Source organism: Galeopterus variegatus, unplaced genomic scaffold, assembly GCF_000696425.1.
Source record: "Galeopterus variegatus unplaced genomic scaffold, G_variegatus-3.0.2 Scaffold1368, whole genome shotgun sequence".
Lineage (NCBI taxonomy): Eukaryota > Metazoa > Chordata > Mammalia > Dermoptera > Cynocephalidae > Galeopterus > Galeopterus variegatus.
Genome location: NW_007727479.1, coordinates 254,406 through 274,338, shown reverse-complemented (window position 1 = coordinate 274,338; position 19,933 = coordinate 254,406). Strand labels below are relative to the sequence as shown.

The following is a 19,933-nucleotide window of genomic DNA, read 5'->3' as shown; positions in this document are numbered from 1 at the left end:
AGAAGCTTTTTTATGTAACATCTTCTAGAGGAATTCTGCTGGAATAATTTCATGTCAACAAGGCAAAACTCAAGTCTGCCAAACTAAGTGGAATGTTTATTATCTAGGACTTCACAGTCAAAAGTCCAAGTTTATAGTGGAGGCCAGGGAAGTAATTGAGCAGCACTTAGCATCATTTAGCAAGAAACTAGGTTTCTGTAACTATATAATGTAGCTGCTTATTCACATACAGTATACAGTGACACCTCGTTCTTTAAAAAAAAATTAATATCCTTGGAGCCACTTAGAAGAAACAAATCTATTATAAATAGAAAGTTGGAAAAAAAATACAAAAACAGTCCACAGTTACATCAAAATGTTTATTTTTGGATATAGACATTTAAAACATTCATCTCCAAGAACAGCTTCAATCAGGTATACAATAAGAAATAGACTTTTAATCCTAATACGAAAAAGGTAACAGAATTAATTTTTAAATGCTGCTGTAGACACTAGTGTTAGAAAAAAAAGTATATAAATGAATAGTTTTGCACCAAAAAAAATATGCAAAGAAACTTGAAAATAGAAATTGTTTGCCATTTGTTTCTCTGGTTGCTGTTAGACCCAGTGACTGATTGTCTTCAGCACACATCTAATTTGGCCATTTACTGCATTTGGCTAACGTGATCCAAAATGTGATCTAGATAGTGCTTTTCACTGGAGGATTGACAAACACGCTACATACATTAGTGAATCTTCACACCACCTCAGTGAGGTAGGTTAGAAATATTATACAGAAATCGAGGCACAAAGAGGTAAGTGACTTGCCCAAAGTTCCCAATAGCACAGTCCCTGGAAGAAGAGGTAACTCTTCACATAGGACTCATGTGCCAGAGAGCTGGACAGGGACACCCTCATGTAGCATTTAGTAAATACTTAGATAAAGCTGTAGCTGATCCTTTGAGTTTTCTGTACCCTAAAGAAGGGGAAATCTTTTGGGCAACTCTCCTACCCTTGGCTCTCAACTCTCCTACTGTTCTTTTATGAACTCTTTCACCTCTTTGAAGACTTTAGCAGCCTTACATGGGGACCGGACTCTCACCTTTATTCTTATAAGTAACCTATTTGGTAGTACTTTTGAGGTGTGTCCATTGGACAGACAATGGTCAAAAGTGACAGGATTGGGAAGGTGCCTATCAGGGCTGTAACTGCTTATTTTCTCTGATGAGTTTGTTGAGGTGTCACCTCTCTCACTCTTTACCAGATATTAAAGAGCAAAAAAGAATTGGGTTTATCTAAGACAAATTCACATTTAAATCCTGATGTTCCATTCAGTGTTGGTAAATGATTTTAAAAATGTATGATCAATGTTCTATTTGCTACTTGCAAAATTTTTTTTCCTAGATTGGGGATTTGGAGCACCAAGGACAGGTGCCTGCCACAAGAAAAGCTTGAGAGTTGCCAATTTCGCTTCTTACTTCTTCTGGTTTAATAGAAGGAAAACACAGTGGTATTGAAATTGGTCATGAGCAGCAAAAATTCAGGAATAAAAAATCAGCAATAAAAAGACTACAGTATAACTGGATAGGGAATTCATTAAAAAGAAAGGCATGAATAAAATGGGTATTTTAAATTCTTTCTCCTGTGAGAAATACCTTCAGAAAGTACATAGTAAGACTAAGATACCAAGTTGTATACTAATATTTTTCAGGCCTTGGGCCTCAGATATATATATTTATATATGATACTCCGGTGTGAACAGCAATTTGATGAAATGTAAAATGTATCTTTTTTTTTCAAATCACACACAAGTATTTATAACCACAGGGTTCACCAGAAATCTAAAGCAAGGAGACATTAGTATAGAAGTGAAGGTTAATGCTTGCACAGATAGTTCTGATCAAAGGTTTTTAAGCAGAAATAAACTAATTTTTTTTTTTTTTTACAATACCCAACATGTCCAACTATCAAATACATTTAGTATGAAAAAGTAAATGAAAAAATGGGACACACATGGGACAGAGTGTCTGGGTAAAATGCTGTTGTATTTAAATAAAGCTCACTCTCCTTGCTTTAGAGCTCCTTGGTGAAATGGAGGTGAGTTTGATGGAGTGCAGTTGGTGACCACTGAAAAACACGAGCCCTTTCAACAATGTTGCAACACTGTTAGTTTTTGGTTTAAACACACACACCACACACTCACAAATGCTAAGTGTACACACTACCAAATTCTGCGGTCAGCTTTTCCAAGAACTACTGGGGAAAGTTTCAATGCTGCAAATCCTCGAGGTTGCCCTAACACCCCCACCTTGTTTCCAAATGACTCATTTCACATTTTGTTTTAAGCATTGGCAGTATCCCTTTTCTGCAGAAGTGCAGTGTAGTCACAAGTGCTACATAACTGTAGTTTTCAAACAAAACCACTTATATCATTGTGCTTAAGTGGAGACTGTAGTTAACAATACTGACACTTGTTTACTGGCCCTGTATTCTCTGTAAACAAGGAGGCTGTTTGCAACAACCACTTCAACTCTATTTACAAAAGGGTTCCCACATTATACACACAGGCACAATGGTTGGTATGCTTTCTAAAAGCTGTGCATGTGCCTTGGTGTCTTAAAGACAGTGCTCAAAGTGGAACCTATGTGCAAACTTAAAAAATAAACGACACAGAGTAGCTCAAGCAGCTATTTTGCTCCCAAGTCATCTGAAGAACTTTGCCAGATTAAGCCAGGCCCCAGAGCGCTTACATCCACTTGCATTTCTTCTTTTCATCAAATAAGACTTTTACATGCAAGAGTTGTTTCTGAGCTTCTTCCAGACCTCGTTCTCTTTCTAGTTTATTTAGGATCTGTTGACAATTAGAACAGTTATTTTAGATATTGTGGTTTTAGCATTACAATTCTTTTTTTTTGCATTCCTGATGCTATGAGTGGTAAAATCTGTATGAAACAGACACCAACATTTTCTTTGATCATTTACATACTCACTTTGCAAGTTGTTTTGCTAAGTCATTATCACAGGATCAACAACACTTTGACTTAAAATAGAAGCTCGCAAGATACACCAATTATTTGCTTACAAATATGGGGCCAGACTTCCAAGGCCCTGCTTTATGCATTACGTCACAGCCATTCCAAGCACAGCAAGCATTTCTAGGCAGCCAACATGCAGGCAAGTATTTCTATTCAAATGCAGCAGGCAGGGGCATCCTGGTCAGAGAGAAATACTTCCCTCCCCTCCCCTCCCATCTTGGGCAGTGTAGTCCCTCCTCTTCCCTCCCCTCCCCTCCCCAGTGCTTCCCTTCTCACCCCTGACCCCTGGAAAGAGGGATGCTTTCATGTTTAAGGAACTCATTGCCTCTACCCTACCTTAGCGCTTCACTTGATCTTCAAGTAGCAAATGGAATTAGTGAGCTATTCTCACCATTGACATGGATAGCCTGTCCCAGCATGACTGAGTGGGGGGGAATCAGGGAAGGGGGAATTAACATATATTTGGAAACAATGCATTTTATGAATGTGTCTGTGTGAATTCCCAAAGAAAAAAATCCAGATTAAGGAGAGTTAATCATAAAGGAGAATGGTTTATTGAAATAGTTGCTTAAGTTAGAAATGTCATAATTTCTTATAACTATCGAATACAGAATCTAGGCAATTTAACAAGCTTAGCTTTCATTTTAGCAGATTACAATCAAGCATAAGCTGGCCCCATTTAATACGGCCATTACTTACTCATCAAAGTTAACTCAGTGTGGCTGTAGGCCCCATAAACTCAAATGTAAATTCAAGCTGGTCCAAAGGTGGGCAGCACGATAAAATTGTAAGGGGGCAGCCATGTGCAGGGTCTGGCTTGGTGCCAGGATCCCCCATCTCAGACAGGCTTCCTGGCCTCCCTTTCCGGCCATTTGGGATGCCGGAGCTGTCCCAAGACCTATAGAATGCTATAACCGAATCCTTGTGACTGATTCACAGGTTAAAAGCAATGTTATTTAAAATCTTACCTCATCAAAATATTTTACGATGTATTTGTAGATTTCCGTCAAGGCCACTTCTTCATTAAATTCGTTTTCATGTTTCTAAAAGAAAGAAAGGCTGTTGCGAGATTGTGAAATGACTTTTTAAAAAAATACAAAGAAGTAACCAAACATAAGCTTATTTTTGTTTTCTAATGATACCTTAGATTCCTGAGTTAAGAATTCTTCCATTTCTGAAGACGACAATGGAGGCAAATCCCTGATAGCTTTGTAATAAGATTTTACTTCCTCTTTGTAGGTTGGGATATCCTTGGCATAGAGAAGTTTATTAGTTGGTGCTTCCTGAAAAAAAGCAACCACCACCAAAAGTGTAAAAAAACCATGGGGAATTTATAACAGTACCAATATAGCTGAACCTCCACCACCAGTACTACCTCCTGCTAACGAGGCTTCATGCAGTAGGTCTTAAACGTTGTTGGCTGAATGACTGACTGCCATCTAGATAGTTCTGGTGAGTCACTGTTATTTTCAGGCAGATTAAATGCTAATATATTCTGCCTTCCTCTCATAAAAGAACTAAAATTATTATTTTTGCATGATTTTGAGTTACTGTAACAATGGAACTTATTTCAATCATAGTTCATTACTAATGGTTGTAAAAAGCCTGAATTAAAACATTTGCTCTCATCCTCACCCACCAGTGAATTCTGGCATTTATAAAAGACTTGATTGTAGGTCTGATTGAGTCCTTTATATAACCGTGAAACTGGTAAGTAATTGTCAGTGGCAGATTTTCCAGCTTGTCCCTGTTATTTCATTAGATTATAAAGATCTTCCAGTTTCCTCAAGGAAGCATCTGGTCAGTTCTACTGGTGACTCTGATGTCTGATTTTGCAAAGGTTCCATGGCAGTTTGAATGTTTTAATGTAGTTAAATATGTGAAGATTTTATTTTTCAAAGTCATTATTTTTCACAAAATTTTTAAAAATTCTACTTGGGTTAGATAGCTGAGTTAATGATAGGGCTAATGTCCTAATACATTTTAAAGTGTCTATGAGGCTAAATCAGTGGCTTGATGAATCATTCTGAAGAATGCCTCGACTGAGATATTGAGATTTTCTCACTTTTCAAGTTTAAGTGGAACCCATTAATCATATATCATTCATTCAACAAACATTTATTTAGCAAGGCACTGTGGGCAGACATTGACTGTACAAAGACGAAGAAGAACTAGTACCTGTCCTTAAGAAGCTTACAATCTAGTTGGAAAGACAAATTTACACATTGCTTACTATGATACAAGTAATTAGTAGCAGGGTGTAGAGTAAAGAAAGGACTATAGAATTGGACAAACCAGAGATCATAATTCTGCTACTTTGCGTGGTCTTAGGCAAGACTTGCAACCTCTCAGAATGTCAACTTCCTCATCTATAAAATGAGGGTAATAATAACTACCTTGTGTGATACTTGTGAGGATTATATGAAATATACCAAGAACATGGTAAGTAATCCATAAACAGCTATTTTTACTATAAATAACCATTTAAGTATCTTCCAGTGTGCTGTGTGCTGAGATGAACTTAAGTCAAATGAAGTGCTGTACAAAATACATCAGAGAAAAGTTCACAAAGTAGGTAGGTTTAGACTGATCTAAGTCTCCTACAACTTCCAGTACACATTAGGAAATCATGTTTGTTGAATGAATGAAATGTTTGTAAATGAATGAATGAGTAGAATTTTACTAGACAGAGGGATTGTGAGACAGGAAAGATATGAGCAAAGAGATGTGAAAACAAGTTCATGGTGTGTTTGGGAAAAGTAGAAGCTGAAGCATAGAGGGTATGTAGAGTACGCAAGAAAATGAGGAGGCCAGAAAAGAGACCTAAAGCCTGGCAGGAGGGGCCATATGGCACTGTGAAGATTTTAGCTAGAAGGTAATTGTAGGTATTTGCAATTTTTAAGTGGTAGACTGACAAGATCAGATTTATGTTTTAGAATGATAACCTGAGAAAAGGAAAAGGAAAAGTTTAGGGATGGGTGTACAGCAGGGGCAAGGACACTGGTTAGGAGGAATTATTATCCCAGTGGGGAGGGGATGGGATAAGGCAGAAGAATGAGAAGGAAGGGACAGAGACATTAACTTAGAGATAGAAGTGGTTGGTAACCAATTGATTGGGGATAGAGTTTGGAAGAAGGGAGGAAGAAGGAGTCAAAGATAATGCTGAGGACTCTACCTTGAGAGACTAGATAATGCTATGGAAGACAAAAGTAAAAATGGGTTTGTATTGCAGGAACAGGGGTGACTGATGAGTTTAGATTATGACTAGGAGTCTGAGGCACCTGGAAATATCAATCACTGTACATTCCAGGTACTCTTAAAATCCTTCCACCAAAGAGACACTTCTCAGTGTTGAAAGGTTTTCTGAAGTCCATTAGGTACAGATATTGCTCAGTTTAATATATATGTTTTGGAGTGCTTGAATAAGACTAAAACAACTCTTTCAAAGTTTGCTCCTTATTTTTATTTTCCTTTGCTTTCGATCAGCAAAGAAAACCATAGGAAAACAATATTCATGCTTTGATTATCAGCTGACAAACTGTTATCATTAGAAATCTCAGGCAGGATTTTCTTCCCCATAAGCAATTTTTTTATTCAAATAGACTTTTTATGTCTATTCAGATGGGATTAATTTAGGCAAATTTCAGTAGTTTCATACTTTGGTTTAATAGTTTATTATCACCTGTAGAATGTTTTTCTAGGAAACCAAAAAAATGTACACCTTGTGGCAAAGTTTTTCACAGGCAGAATTGTATAATAGGGCTAATTATTTCATTTTTTTTTTTCCTTTTTGTCTCTTTTCGTGACCGGTAATGGGATCGCAACCCTCTGTGTCGCGCCCGCACTGCGCTCTACCAGTGAGCTGACCGGTCTCTACATGGGATCCGAACCCTCGGCGGGAGCGCCGCCGTGCTCCCAAGCGCCGCACTCTACTTACTGAGTGCGCCACCGGCCTGGCCCTAATTATTTCATTTTTTAAAAAATTAGATTAAAAATAAAAATAAAGGAGACAGATTTTAAAGAAAAGTAAATTTATAATGACCATCATTGACAATTTATTTTTAGCTGGTGTGCTTTCCACCAATTGTTTATTATTTGAATGTTTACAAGAAAGAGTGCTTCAGACTCATAGGAGTACATACAAGAAATACTAAAGCTGGGCCTTACCTTCCCTAGTTGCTGCTCTGTGAGAGAAAATGCGTCCATGAATGCCTGGGCAATCACTGACAAACAGCCGTCTATGTGTGGCGTCTTCTTAATATCAAAGACAAACTGAGGGTTCTTCAGGATGTTTACCCAGAAGCGAAGAGGAAGGCTGTTCCAAGACAGAATAATCTCTTTTCAAAAAGGGCCGTTCACATGAGGCTGATGGTCTGTTGCTCACAGTTTGTAAATGAGTGTTTTTGTCCTTGTTGAAGTACACAAGTCTGCTTAGCCAAACATACCAAGCAACAGATGGCAGCATCACTCAGAGAACAAGAAAGGGTTAAACTGACAGAGCTACTGAAAGGAAGGCTAGGGGAGGATACGTTTGAAAGTGGCCATGGACAAGACAAGAATCGTCTCCAGATAATTCTTGAACAACCAAGATGATGGTTACCAGTGAGAGCCTCTCACTCAGATCTCCAGCACCTGACCTCTCCTCACCCCTCTAAGTGTGACACCCCAGTCTCAGTCCCTGCCATCTCCCACCTGGATTATTATTCCCCAGCTCCTGACAGGTATTTTCACACAACCACCAGTGATCTGCTAACACAGAATCAGATATGTGTCTCCTCTGCTCAAACCCTCTGTGGGCTCTCCATCCCCGTCTGGATGACACCCCTGCAGGACTGGCCTCTGCCCTTCTTTCCGACTGCTCTTCAACCGACTCACTCCAGCTCCACTGGTCTCCTTGCTCTTCTCCACGTGCGCCAGACAAGCTCGGGCCTCATGACTTCTGCTCTTGCCTGTCTCACGGAACCTCTCTGCCCCCGTCTCATGGTTCATGCCCTCTCCTCTCTCCAGACTTGGCTCAAATGTCATCATCTCTGTGAGGCCTTCTCTGACCACCTTGTCCAGACACTCTATCCTCCCTTCCCACCTTCTCCACTGTACTCATCACCTTCTAATATACTACAATTTACATATTTTATCTACTGTCTATTTCCACCTATCAGAATGCAAGTTCTGTGAGGACACGGATTTTTGTTTGTTTTGTTTATTACTGTATCTCCAGCACCTAACAGTGCTTGGCACATAGTAAATCCCCAAATAAACATGACAGTCCTTTCATTATCTCTTTCAACTCCAGCCTAGCTCAATACCCCTACCATATGCTGCTGGGTCTCTCAAAAGCTCGACTGTCCTGGCTGCTGCCACTGCTCAAATGCCACAATCTTCATGGTGAAATGGTGACTGCAGCACCCAAGTTTGGTGTAGGAGTGGTGGGACCTGGGGTAAGAGGCTAGGACACAGAAAAGGAGTGAGCCAGAGAGTTGGGATAGACCTAGATTAATTGGGAGAAGAGCAGACCTAGAGCTCTGGAACCCTAGCTTTTAATACTTATTTTAAATGGTTTGGCTGACCCCAGGGCTTGGAAGGGCTTGAGCTTGCACTGAGAAGTTCTACTCCATCATAACTCTGAGTCTTATTCAGCACATGCACAAAGTATTTCAAATAGAGGTAATGAGCTATGTTTCTTTACTGAGGAGACATTTAGAATAAATGTGGATGCCATGCCTCTGCTTAAGGCAAAATGTTAAAATACAAAACAAGACACAAACCTTTGGCCAATTCTCATCTTTGCCACCTGAGTACGGCATTTGATAAAATAAAAGCAGAAATTTCTATACAGAATCAGAGTAGAAAAGCCTGGATATTGCAAAGTAATTGATTATTTTAGGGACAAATAAAACAGTCTTCTCTAAAGGAAAAATGGTAATGATAAAACCACAAAATCTTAATTTCTCCTCCTTTGCTAGCCAACCTGAACTTGTTTTAACATTTTAGAAAAAGTCTTTTTCATGCACTAAAGATAATAGAGTTTGTTTATTATCTTAAAAATAGGGTTCCTGGCATAGTAACAGTTTCATTTATTGTTTTAAAATAATAACAGAGCAAGAAACTACTTTGACATGATAGCTTATCAAGCCCAAAGCTTCTGATATAGGAATAAATGAATCCTTCTGTAACTATCTATGCTCTCCTTTTAGTTAATATTCTGTTCCAGATTCTTGAAAACAGCCAATAATCACCTACATTCCCACCTGTTTGTTTTCCAAATATGTACGACATCAGGATCTGTGATTTTTTTGTTTTCAGCCTGGGCATCCAAAAAGTCAAAAAAGTATTTTATAGCAAATGGGGCTTTGCTGTTGGGTAAACTCCAAATGCTTCTAAAAAGTTTTTCAAGCACAGAGTGAATTGCCACCTGAAAGAGAACATCAGATTTAGGAGATTAAAAAATTTGGTAGTGGTTTTGAAAACAGAAAACCAAATCCAAGTTTGGAGAAAATGATGTGCAAAACAGAGAAAAATTACAAGCTGAAGAGAAAAATGTAAAATTGTCAAATGAGGCCAACACTCACAGCATGGGAAAATAGGCCTGAAAATCCATGCCCAGGTTTAGATTTGGTTCGTAAGCTTCTTGCTGATAACAACATTGTTCAGTCAACAGGGAGGATATCTTAGCAGTCTCTAGCAGTTGAAATGTCAGTTGTAGGGCTGTATATATAACCAAAAAGCCATGGATGTTTGGCTTTTAATAGTTATATTCAGCCTGGAAAAACTCAAGTGATGCTGCTCTGTTCCCAGAATTTTTCCTGTTGCATATATTTCCATCATAGGGTTTTATCGTGTACTTTCCAAAGCATTTGAGCATTTTACAAAACTAAATAGGCTGAGCTCTGTGGGACAGCTGAAAAAATTAAGAGGCTCAGACTGTCCTCTGCCTACTAAACAAATCTCCTAAACTCTAAGCAGATTCTTTGCTATAATCTGAAGCATGCCCATCAAATTACTAAGGCCAGGTTTAGATAATAGCATTTATATTGCTAGTCATTTAAAAAGAAAAAAAAAAACCACCACAGACTTCTATTAATCCCACTAAGAGCCAGATAAAGTAAAATTTGGTCCTGATTTGGTATTCTACTGGCTTTCACATCTGACACTTTTGTATGTGAGCAGAATTCTTAATTTTAAAATGAAGAAATCAGACTTACCAGGTTTACAGTCACTGGCTGCCCCCCACCCCCCTTCATTTTATTTTCAATTCAAAAAGGGAGTTTTATTGCTCATCTATAATAACAAGTAAACAAAAAGGAATAATTATGCTGTCAACCTAAAAAATAACAATGGTGAAATGGTGGGTGAAGGCACTGGGAACAATATTAAATCCCTGATTGAAGATGCTACAGCAGAAATTTGTAAAGTGCTGTTATCTTTGCAGTTTATAAAAAAAAAAAGAAGGGGGTAGGAAGTGTTTACAATTTAAACTTTCATTTTGCTTTGCTAGAAGGCACATGGGATTTGTAACATTTTCACACTTCAGTGGAAATTAAGTCAAACACATCATACACCCCCAAGGTAGCCATAAAAGTGCTCCCAGAACAGTAAGTGTACCTTGGTCGACAGCAGCTTTGTCAAATACATTTCTTTTACTTTGAACTTGTGCTTCCCTCGATGTCTCTTTCCTTGCACATCTTGGAATGCTTCCGAATCTGGTAAAATCTGAAGGGAAGACAGAGTAGAAGCGTTACCCAAGGAGACCATTCATGCTACAGAAGGCATGCAATTCAGCAGTGAGCACAAGAGAGCTGGACTCACCAAATGGCAGTGGTCGTCCGAATATTCCACATCTGAACGCAGGAGAGAGAGAAAACAGTCCATTAAAAAAACAACCACGGGCTAATTGGCCTTCTTGCAAAAAAAGCCCCACTCGTGCCATAAACCGAGAAGAGGTTACTTGAGCTCTTTTACCTGAGCTCTTCATAGCTACATTTCACCCCCTGCTGCTCTCAAGAACAGTGTGAAGATGGGATGGGATAAGGATTGGAGTGGGAAGCAGCTTCCCTGTCCCTGGAAGGGTCAAAGCAGAGGCTGAGTGGTCACTTACCAAACATACCTATAGCAACTCCTAGGTGCCAGGGGCTACCTGGCATATGGCACTGAATAAGAGACCTAGTTCTCACCTTAATGGAATTTACATTCTAGCCATTAAGAGACATCAAACTACCACTTACACAATTAATTATTTAATTACAATTGTGGTAAGAAATACCAAGGAGAATTATATGCTAAGAAAGCATCTAACAAAGTTCCACTTAGTCTGGGAGGTTTCTTTGAGGAAGGGGTGTTAGAGCTGAACCTAAACGAATAGACAGAGTTAGCGAGGCAGATTTGGGAGAGAGCATAACCCCTTCTGGAATCTGAAAGAAGGGCAAAGAGTGGAGCTCAAGGACCAAGTGGAGAGTGGCACAGAGTGAGGAAATGTTTGGAAGAAATGTGGCTGTAAAGGGTTAAGGGAGTGGTAAGTAGAGGGAAAAGAGGGTTTAGGGCACTTGGTGTTTTCTGTTTTGAAATGCGAAAAGCTAGAACATCTTGAAATACTAATGGAAAAAAATGAAGTAGGTGGGGAGGGAAAGAAAGTGCAGGTGAGAGAAGAGGTTATTGGTGGTGTAACAATGCTCAGAAGGTGGGAAAGGATTGTGGGGTCTGAAGCACAGGTGAGAGAATGGCCTTGGATGGCAAGAAGGACAGCCACCATGTCAGGCAAGTAAGGAGGAGGACATGAGCAGATGCAGGTAGGTGGGTAGCCTTGGTGTTGGATGTTGAGGGAGTTCTGATTTCTGTTTTCTCTGAGAAGTGCAGGGTGAAGTCATCTGATATTCAAGAGAGCTGTGTGGGTCAGAGCTTTGAATGGAGAAGGCAGACATGATGGAGAACACAGAGTTGAGTTGCCGCCTGGAGAAACCCAGTGGGAGTATGCTGTGTAGAGGGCCCTAGTCAAGTTGGCCACCATGAATTTATAGTGACCCCAACTGTGCTGTTGTATGCCTTTCCCCTGTGGTAGCCTGGCTGTAGTTCAGGAATGCCTAACAGTTGGGTCCATCCAGGACCAAGATTTTGACAGAGCGGCTGATGATAGGACAGAGGGACAGGGGGTTTGGAGTGTTAGCAGGATAATAATGAAAATGATGACTCTCAGCTGGACTGAACAGGGAGGAAGCAGAGGCGTTGACTCACTGGAGGTCCCACGAAGAGATCCAAACAATTCCCAGATAACAGGCTCTCTTAAAGGCCTAATTTTTGAAGCCTAAAACACACAGTTCTTCAGCTTATTACAACACAAGGAAACCATCCCTCTTATGTCAGAATGATAGCCACCTTCTGCAAGATGGCTTCACGGTAGCCTGATGTAGTGATGGAAGATGGGGGGGGGGTCCCCAAGGGGGTGTCCTACGACCTATCAAATTATCCTGTGTATATAATCAGGAACCCTGCATCTCCTGTTTGCATTGATCAGGTGCTGGGACCTACCAGGTTCCTTCCACTACTGAATCCAGTAATCACGAAGCCCTGTCTCGGGCTGTGTACAAGAAGAAGCCTGTTGGTGAGAGGCCCAGAACCTTCCTGAGGACTGAGAACTGATTGTCTTGGCTGGAGTATTATTTCTCTGGAGACAAACCTGGAACAGGACCTAGGGATTTTTTTCAAGGTACTGTCACAGTGTTTTCCTGCCCCGAGGCTATCAGAGAGGTAGAAAATGACTTTAGGGACTGGCCTAAAATTGACTTTCCCACAAAAGCTCCCTCTTTAGTTTGTCTCTCTCCATTTTCTAGGAATTTTGCAAATGCTATCACAAGGGGACTTGGACTTTCTAAGTGCATTATCTTGTTTGTTCAGCACTTGTGGGGGCATGTGGTTATCTGTACGCTTTCCTCTGTTTGCCAGGGGATCTCCTCTGTTACCCCCCATCCTACTGAGGAGTTAGAAAAAAGCTTTGACGGCTGAGATTCTGCCCTGAGTTTAGCACTAAGAGGCAGCAACTTCCTCAGTACTGGGCAATCTGGGCCAACCACCCTTTACAGTTTCCTTTCCTTCTTCTTGTGGGGCTCCTATTCTTAGGACTAGAAACAGATTGAAAGGGCTTTTCCCAGATTTCAGAGAATTACACAGCCACAACTCAATCTCATCTTTGTGACAATACATCTGAGAGAGGCAAAAAGCAATACTTTATAAAGCTAGGTGAGAACAAAAGGTTAACAAGACAATATTGGTTACCTGAAGTAAAATTTGCTATCTTCTTAAAGACTTTTATAGTGGATCCATTTGATATCTGAAAGCAAAGATAAAAAATATATGAGTTTCAAAATTTGATGCATTTCTCAACTTCACCCAGGAATTAGATGGCTGGATGGATCTTACATTCTCTCACTTATTAAATCAAATATTTATCAAGAACTGCTGTGTTCTGGGCACTGTGTTGGAGGCTGGGGCTATAATGGTGAGCAGGACACTGGCTCTGCCCTCCAGGGGCCTGCATAGTCCTGTGAAGGAGGCAGACCTGCAATGAGATGCAGCAAGTACCCAGGAGGTGGAGGCAGGACCCTGTGGGACAGATGGGAGATGGGCCAGCCCTGGAAGAGGAGATGGGCCAGCCCTGGAAGAGGAGATGGGCCAGCCCTGGAAGAGGAGAAGATTAAGCAGTGTTAGGACACCCCCCAGCCTCAACAGAGGACACTCCCCAGAGGTCAAGAGAGGTCTGGGCTAATTGATGGGAGATGGGCCAGCCCTGGAAGAGGAGATGGGCCAGCCCTGGAAGAGGAGAAGATTAATCAGTGTTAGGACACCCCCCAGCCTCAACAGAGGACACTCCCCAGAGGTCAAGAGAGGTCTGGGCTAATTTCATTTTTTTTTTTCCTTTTTGTCTTTTTTCGTGACTGGCAACGGATCGCAACCCTCAGTGTCGCTCCCGCACCGGACCGGGACCGGCAACGGGATCGCAACCCTCGGTGTTGCGCCTGCACCTCGCTCAGCCAGTGAGCGGCCGGTCTGTATGTGGGATCCGAACCCTCGGCGGGAGTGCTGCCGTGCTCCCAAGCGGTGCACTGTAGCAGTGCGCCACCGGGCCGGCCCCTAATTTCATTTTTTGAGGTCCCTACTTGTTATGGTCTGAATGTTTGTATTCCCTCCAAATTCATATGTTGATATCCTAACCCCCAAGGTGATGGTATTAGGAAGCAAGGCCTTTGGGAGGTGATTAGGTTATGAGGGTGGAGCCCCCAGGATGGGATCAGTGCCCTTAGAAGAAGGGACAGCAGAACTTGCTCGCACTCTGAGCTCTCCACCATGTGAGGATACAACGAGAAGACAGCCCTTTGCAAACCAGGAAGAGAGCCTTCACCAGACACTGGATATGCTGGTACTTTGCCATGATCTTGGACTTTCAGCCTCCAGAACTGTGAGAAATAAACGTTTGTTTTTTAAGCCACCCAGTTGATGGTAATCTATTATAGCAGTCCAAACGAAGACACTACTATGTCAAGAAATGAAGAAATGCTTGTTTTCAAAAACTGTGGTATATAAAGCGGGTTATCTACCCTAGAGCAATTTCACATCTAGGCCTATACCCAACAAAAATAAGTACTGATGGCAAACTATTTGTAATTACCCCAATCTGGAAACAACCCAAATACCCATCAACATTCAAATGAATAAGTAATTTGGGTATATCCATACAACAGAATATTATAAAACAATGAAAATGAGCAAACTATTGCTACATACCACACGGGTGAAACTTACCATCATGATGTGAGCAAAAGAAGCCCGACACAGAAGAAAGCATACATAGCTTTATGTATGATTCCATTTACATAAAGCTAAAAAAACACCAGTCAAAACAATCATGTTAGGTATTTGAAAAAGAGAGTGGGGGGAGTGATTAGGAACAGCCAGGCTTCTATTTCTTGACCTGGGCAGTAATTACAGGATGTGCTCACTTGGTGATGATTCATCCAGCAGTACACTTACAATTTATACTCTTCACTGTGTATATATAATATTTTTTAAAAACTGGTAAAATCATAAAAACTACAAATACTTTTTAATAAAAGCTTTAAAATCTAAGTATAGCATACGGGAGAGTGCTTAGCTTTTACTAATACTATGTATACAGCTCAATGTTCACATTAAGTACATACATATGTAACGACCACCTCGATCAAGATATAAAATATTTCAAGGTCCTGAGAAGTGCCCCTATTATTCCTCCCAGTCAATAACCACCCACCTTCATCCTGAGGTAATCACTTTTCTGACTTTTATCACCATTATAAGTTTTGCCTGTTTTTTTTTAAAATACCTTTTTTGTTTTGTACCTTTCTGCCCTTAGTATTCTTTTGTTGTTGTTGTTGTTGTTGTTACTACATTTGTCATTACACAACATAATCATTCTTTGTGGCCCTTTATCAATTTCTCACTAACCTCCCCTCCCCTCTCCCTTTCCCACTTCTGGTACAGTTTTTCCTGTTCTTGAACGTCATATGAATGGAACCATACAGTGCGTATTCTTGCGTCTAGCTTCTTGGGGTCAAATAAGGTCTGTGATGTTTATCCTCGTTGTTGCAATTACCAGTAGTTCATCCTTTTTTACTACTGTGTATTAATCCATTGTATGAATATACTACAAAAAATTGCTACACTGTAAAGGGAAGAATTATTGATATATGCTACAGCATGGGTGAACTTCAAAAACTTTATGCTAAGTGAAAGAGTCTCGTCGTAAAAAATTACATATTGTACAATCCCATTTATGTGAAATGTCCAGAATAGGCAAATTTATATAGACTATGTAGATTACTAGTTGTCTAAAGTAGGGGTGGGGGAAATATGGAGTGACTGCTAATGAGTACAAGATTTCTTTCAGGGATAATGAAAAGGTTCTAAAATTAGATTGTGATGATGGTTGTGCAACTCTGTAAATGTACCTAAAACCACTGAATTGTATACTTTAAACAGGTGAGCTTTATGGTATATGAATTATATCTCAACAGAGCTGTTAAAAAGTCAACACAGATTTTAAATGTATACATTTGACAAATAAACACTAGCGCACTAACAAAATGCCTATGTACAGCCTCTTGTGGAGTTAAAGTCAAGAGTTCTCACCTAGGCCTTTTGGGGCCTGGAGCCCATGCCAAATGGCCCTGTAGTGCCCCTGTCCCACACCTTGATGGCCCTGGGGAATAACCAGGTGCAGTGTCCCTCAGGCAGAGGGAGAGGGATGCTAAAATGCAGAGGGCAGGCCTGGCTCCTTGGGAGGAATAAACTATTCTCTTGGAGGGGCTGGTCCACCAGATTAGAGGTGGTGAAGAGAAGGCAGGCCAGGCACACACGATCTCCACATTCATTCTGGGATTGTGGCTGGAGGACAAACCCTGTCATTTCTGAACATTATCAGCTAAGTGATTTTTCCCTCCACTGTAAAGCACAAAATCTGTTCTGAATTCTAATGTTAATTTGGACCTGGCCTTCCCCAATCTGGAAAAATGTAGAAACCTAGAATTTCTCTTCTGGCCTGCCGCATGTTGGTTATCAGAAAGTACAAGCCTGCCTAGGAAGCGCCGAAGAATTAAAACCTAATCTCCTTCAAGTTGCACCCACAGAGGGAGGAACACAGAGCAAGACCCCCCAACATAGCTGTCCAGCCAGCTGTGTCCAGCCAGCCACTATGTTTAGGTCGGAGGCCTCCAACTGCTGGTGTTCATGACATCTTGTCGGGGTTAGTAGGGTCTGTGCAGATGCTGGCTGGGGCCAGCAGGCCTCTGCAAAGTGTCTCCAGCAAGGATTCTTAACTCTTATTGAACTCTAGGAGTTTGCTGTTATTACCAAACATCCTCTCCTTTCTCCCTTGAGCTATTCATTGTTTTCTGGCCGATTTTTCAATATCCTCCATTTTTGATGCAATTAAAGTAGACGCTCTGTGCAGGCACCCCCTTAGCAATACTCAGATGCTGAGTTTATGAGAGTGTTTGAACGTAGTTACAAAATTCCTCCCCATGAAGAGCTGGATATGCTCTGTTTCTAAGCCAATAAATATCTTTTTATAAAAAGAAGCTGGTGATTCATTCTGGGTAATTGTCAAAGAATGAATCCCAAATGGATCCCGTTGAGTGTTGAGCCAATACTTCGCTACTGTCAGACGCTTTGTTTTGCCAAAAGCGAGCACCCTTCTCTATAATCACAAACACCATGGATGGGCCTTCCGATAGGGCGTGCTGCCAAAAGTTCAAATGTCTTTGCGAGAGCTGGCAAGGACTCACTGCTGGCACTGTGCTCAGGCATTAAGATAGCGTTGACGCAGCTCGTACCGAGGAAATTTTACTCTGAAATTATCTCCTGAGAGCAAGTGTAAAAGCATTTTATTAGTGGATGAGTTGTGTGTGTGTGAGAGCATGTATGTGTGTGAGCGTATTTCTAACTTTTCACAGCTGCTCGAGGGCTGAAACATTTCCCCCCATGTGACACTTTAACACTGTTATAAAGACAGAAAAATAGTTTATTTACAGATGTTTGTGGGGAGAAAAGGCTTCTGTTTTCTACTTCCCACAAGTCAGCTGCTGCGGAGTGAAGGACAGAAATGCCTTTTTGAAAAGTGCCGTGGAATCCACAGTGTTAAAAATATAATGCTGTTTGTTCCATCTGAGGAGCTCCAAATGCTTTCCTAGGAGTGACTCATTAATCGTCCCGCACTCCTGTGAGGCAGGGAGTGTCCTCTGGGCCCCTACTTTAGGGATGAAAAGCAAATTAAATCAAAGAAAGATTAATGTCACTAGATGGATCTGTGGCAGGAATGCTTCTCCAGCCCAGAGCAGAACTGGTACACAGAGCAACTTCAAATTAAATTCCTTCCAGTCTCGCAGTGTTCCGGGATGTGACAACAAGGCGATACCCCTCCAGTGGTGGCCAGCCCATGTTGGAATGTGGCAGAGATGTCTGTGGACTTTTCTGTCATCAGAATTACGAGTTGTGACCACACAGGGAGAAACAGACCCATGTCCACAACTTAAAGTCACCTAAAATAAACAAGAGCTACACATTCTCCAAACCATTTGCAAGTTCAGGTGAGATTTCTTTATGGTAAGATACCATTTTTACGGCATAATTTGGAGATAATTCCATAAAAATAGATTTTCTAGAAACATAAGGTTGGATTTATATTTAACCTTATGAAGTTGCCATTTTTGTAGGTAAAAATGGTCAACTATTGGCAATATCATATTATTGAGCCTAAGAGAAATGCTGGAATTTTAGCAACAAATTTGATAGAATATTATGAGTATAGTCTGAATATTGTGACACTTTTTCCTTATATAAAGAAAAAATATGAAAACACAATAATCAACACAAATCGCTGCATGGAAACCTTTACTGGTATCTCTCATTCCTGAAACTGCGTTTTCTGCTAAAACAGTATTATATTGCCTGCCCTCTGTCAATACTGTCCTCCCCTCAGCTCTTCTCACTGACGGCCAAGGCTGGAAATGGATGAAAAAGGAATCTTTCTTCTCAGGGCCAGAGGGATAACCTTGCTCAGTCCTTCAGCGAAGGGGACTCAGGGCTCACCAGAGCATTTGGAAGGGGCTGTCACAATATTCTCAATAGGCACATCAAATCACACCCGAGGTTCCTGACACTGAAAAAGGAATCTTTCTTCTCAGGGCCAGAGGGATAACCTTGCTCAGTCCTTCAGCGAAGGGGTCTCAGGGCTCACCAGAGCATTTGGAAGGGGCTGTCACAATATTCTCAATAGGCACATCAAATCACATCCGAGGTTCCTGACACTCGGGCTGTCACAATATTCTCAATAGGCACATCAAATCACACCCGAGGTTCCTGACACTGAAGGAAGGGGCTTAAAGGATTCTTGAAACTAGAGAAAATGCCCATAGGGCTTCTGCTTCTTGCTTGTTTACTTGAAATTAACTCTGGGGCCACTAGCAAACTCCCTCTGAGGACTATTAGAGATAACCCTGAGGTCATCCTTCCTCCTGCGGGAGCGAGGCCTCGAAGAGTGTGTGTGAAATGGGGAACCTAAGTGCTCCAGCTGCTCCGGTTGGGTTGGTGGTGTGCCTGAGAGAGGCCTCCCTTCTAAGGAAGGTAACTGTCATCTTCTTCAAGGACTGCTGGCGATAAAGGATGTTAAAGTAGGATTAGAAATAGGGAAGCGTTTTGATAAACTCACAGATTTTAAGAGAAGTTACCCTTTCGGATGTAACATCAGAGATCGTAACTCCAAGGATTTCTTGTAAATCGGGCCCAGCTCTCCAGCCAGGCTGCTTCGGAGGTTAGGAGCATGGGCCGAAATCCTGGCTCTGAGCAGAGCCTCGGTCTCTACAGAGATTCCTTTTTCATCTGCTTCCAGCCTTGAGGAGTCAGCGTGAGGAGCTTGTGACCTTGGCCGAATTTCTTAGCCAGCTTGGGCCTCAGAGTGAGAATAAAGATAGTGTCCACCTCACAGGGCAGCAAAGAGGACCAAAGGAGTTGCAGTTGGTGAAAGCCCTCAGAACAGTGTGTGGTACTCAAGAAGCTCTACCTATATTTGTCAACTAAATGAGTAAGTAAAGATGGTCATGCTGCAAGGAACCTTTACAGACAGTCCAATCCCTTTGTTTTAGTATCACAGATGACACACCTGACCAGAAGGGCTGCTGACCTTAACCAACAGACCCTTTGGGGCATTCCTATGAGCTGTAAATATCTTTTGGTGACAAATTTGGTGTTAGCAGTGACCACTTCTGCATTAGCACACATCTGTTATGAGGAACATTCTTCAACAACATAGTGGTTAAACGTCTTTTCTGCCTCTCAGAACCTCATAGCTCAAAATGAGAGTTGCAGTCTGCAGAGCAAATTTCCTGCCCAGTGTGCCTGTC

At 41.2% G+C, this 19,933-nt stretch overlaps 1 protein-coding gene across 1 annotated transcript in view; it reads right to left on the bottom strand.

Moving 5' to 3' along the window:
- Positions 1–345: 345 nt before the first annotated feature.
- Positions 346–19,933, bottom strand: part of PLXNC1 (plexin C1) — a gene marked incomplete at its 5' end in the record, with an annotated part of 144,234 nt that continues 124,646 nt past the window's right edge. The window contains 8 exons of the mRNA XM_008576575.1: positions 346–2,830; positions 3,983–4,057; positions 4,157–4,297; positions 7,182–7,329; positions 9,263–9,426; positions 10,617–10,724; positions 10,821–10,852; positions 13,278–13,332. Of these exons, the coding sequence (XP_008574797.1) occupies positions 2,726–2,830; positions 3,983–4,057; positions 4,157–4,297; positions 7,182–7,329; positions 9,263–9,426; positions 10,617–10,724; positions 10,821–10,852; positions 13,278–13,332 (828 nt within the window). The remainder of the gene's footprint in view (positions 2,831–3,982; positions 4,058–4,156; positions 4,298–7,181; positions 7,330–9,262; positions 9,427–10,616; positions 10,725–10,820; positions 10,853–13,277; positions 13,333–19,933) is intronic.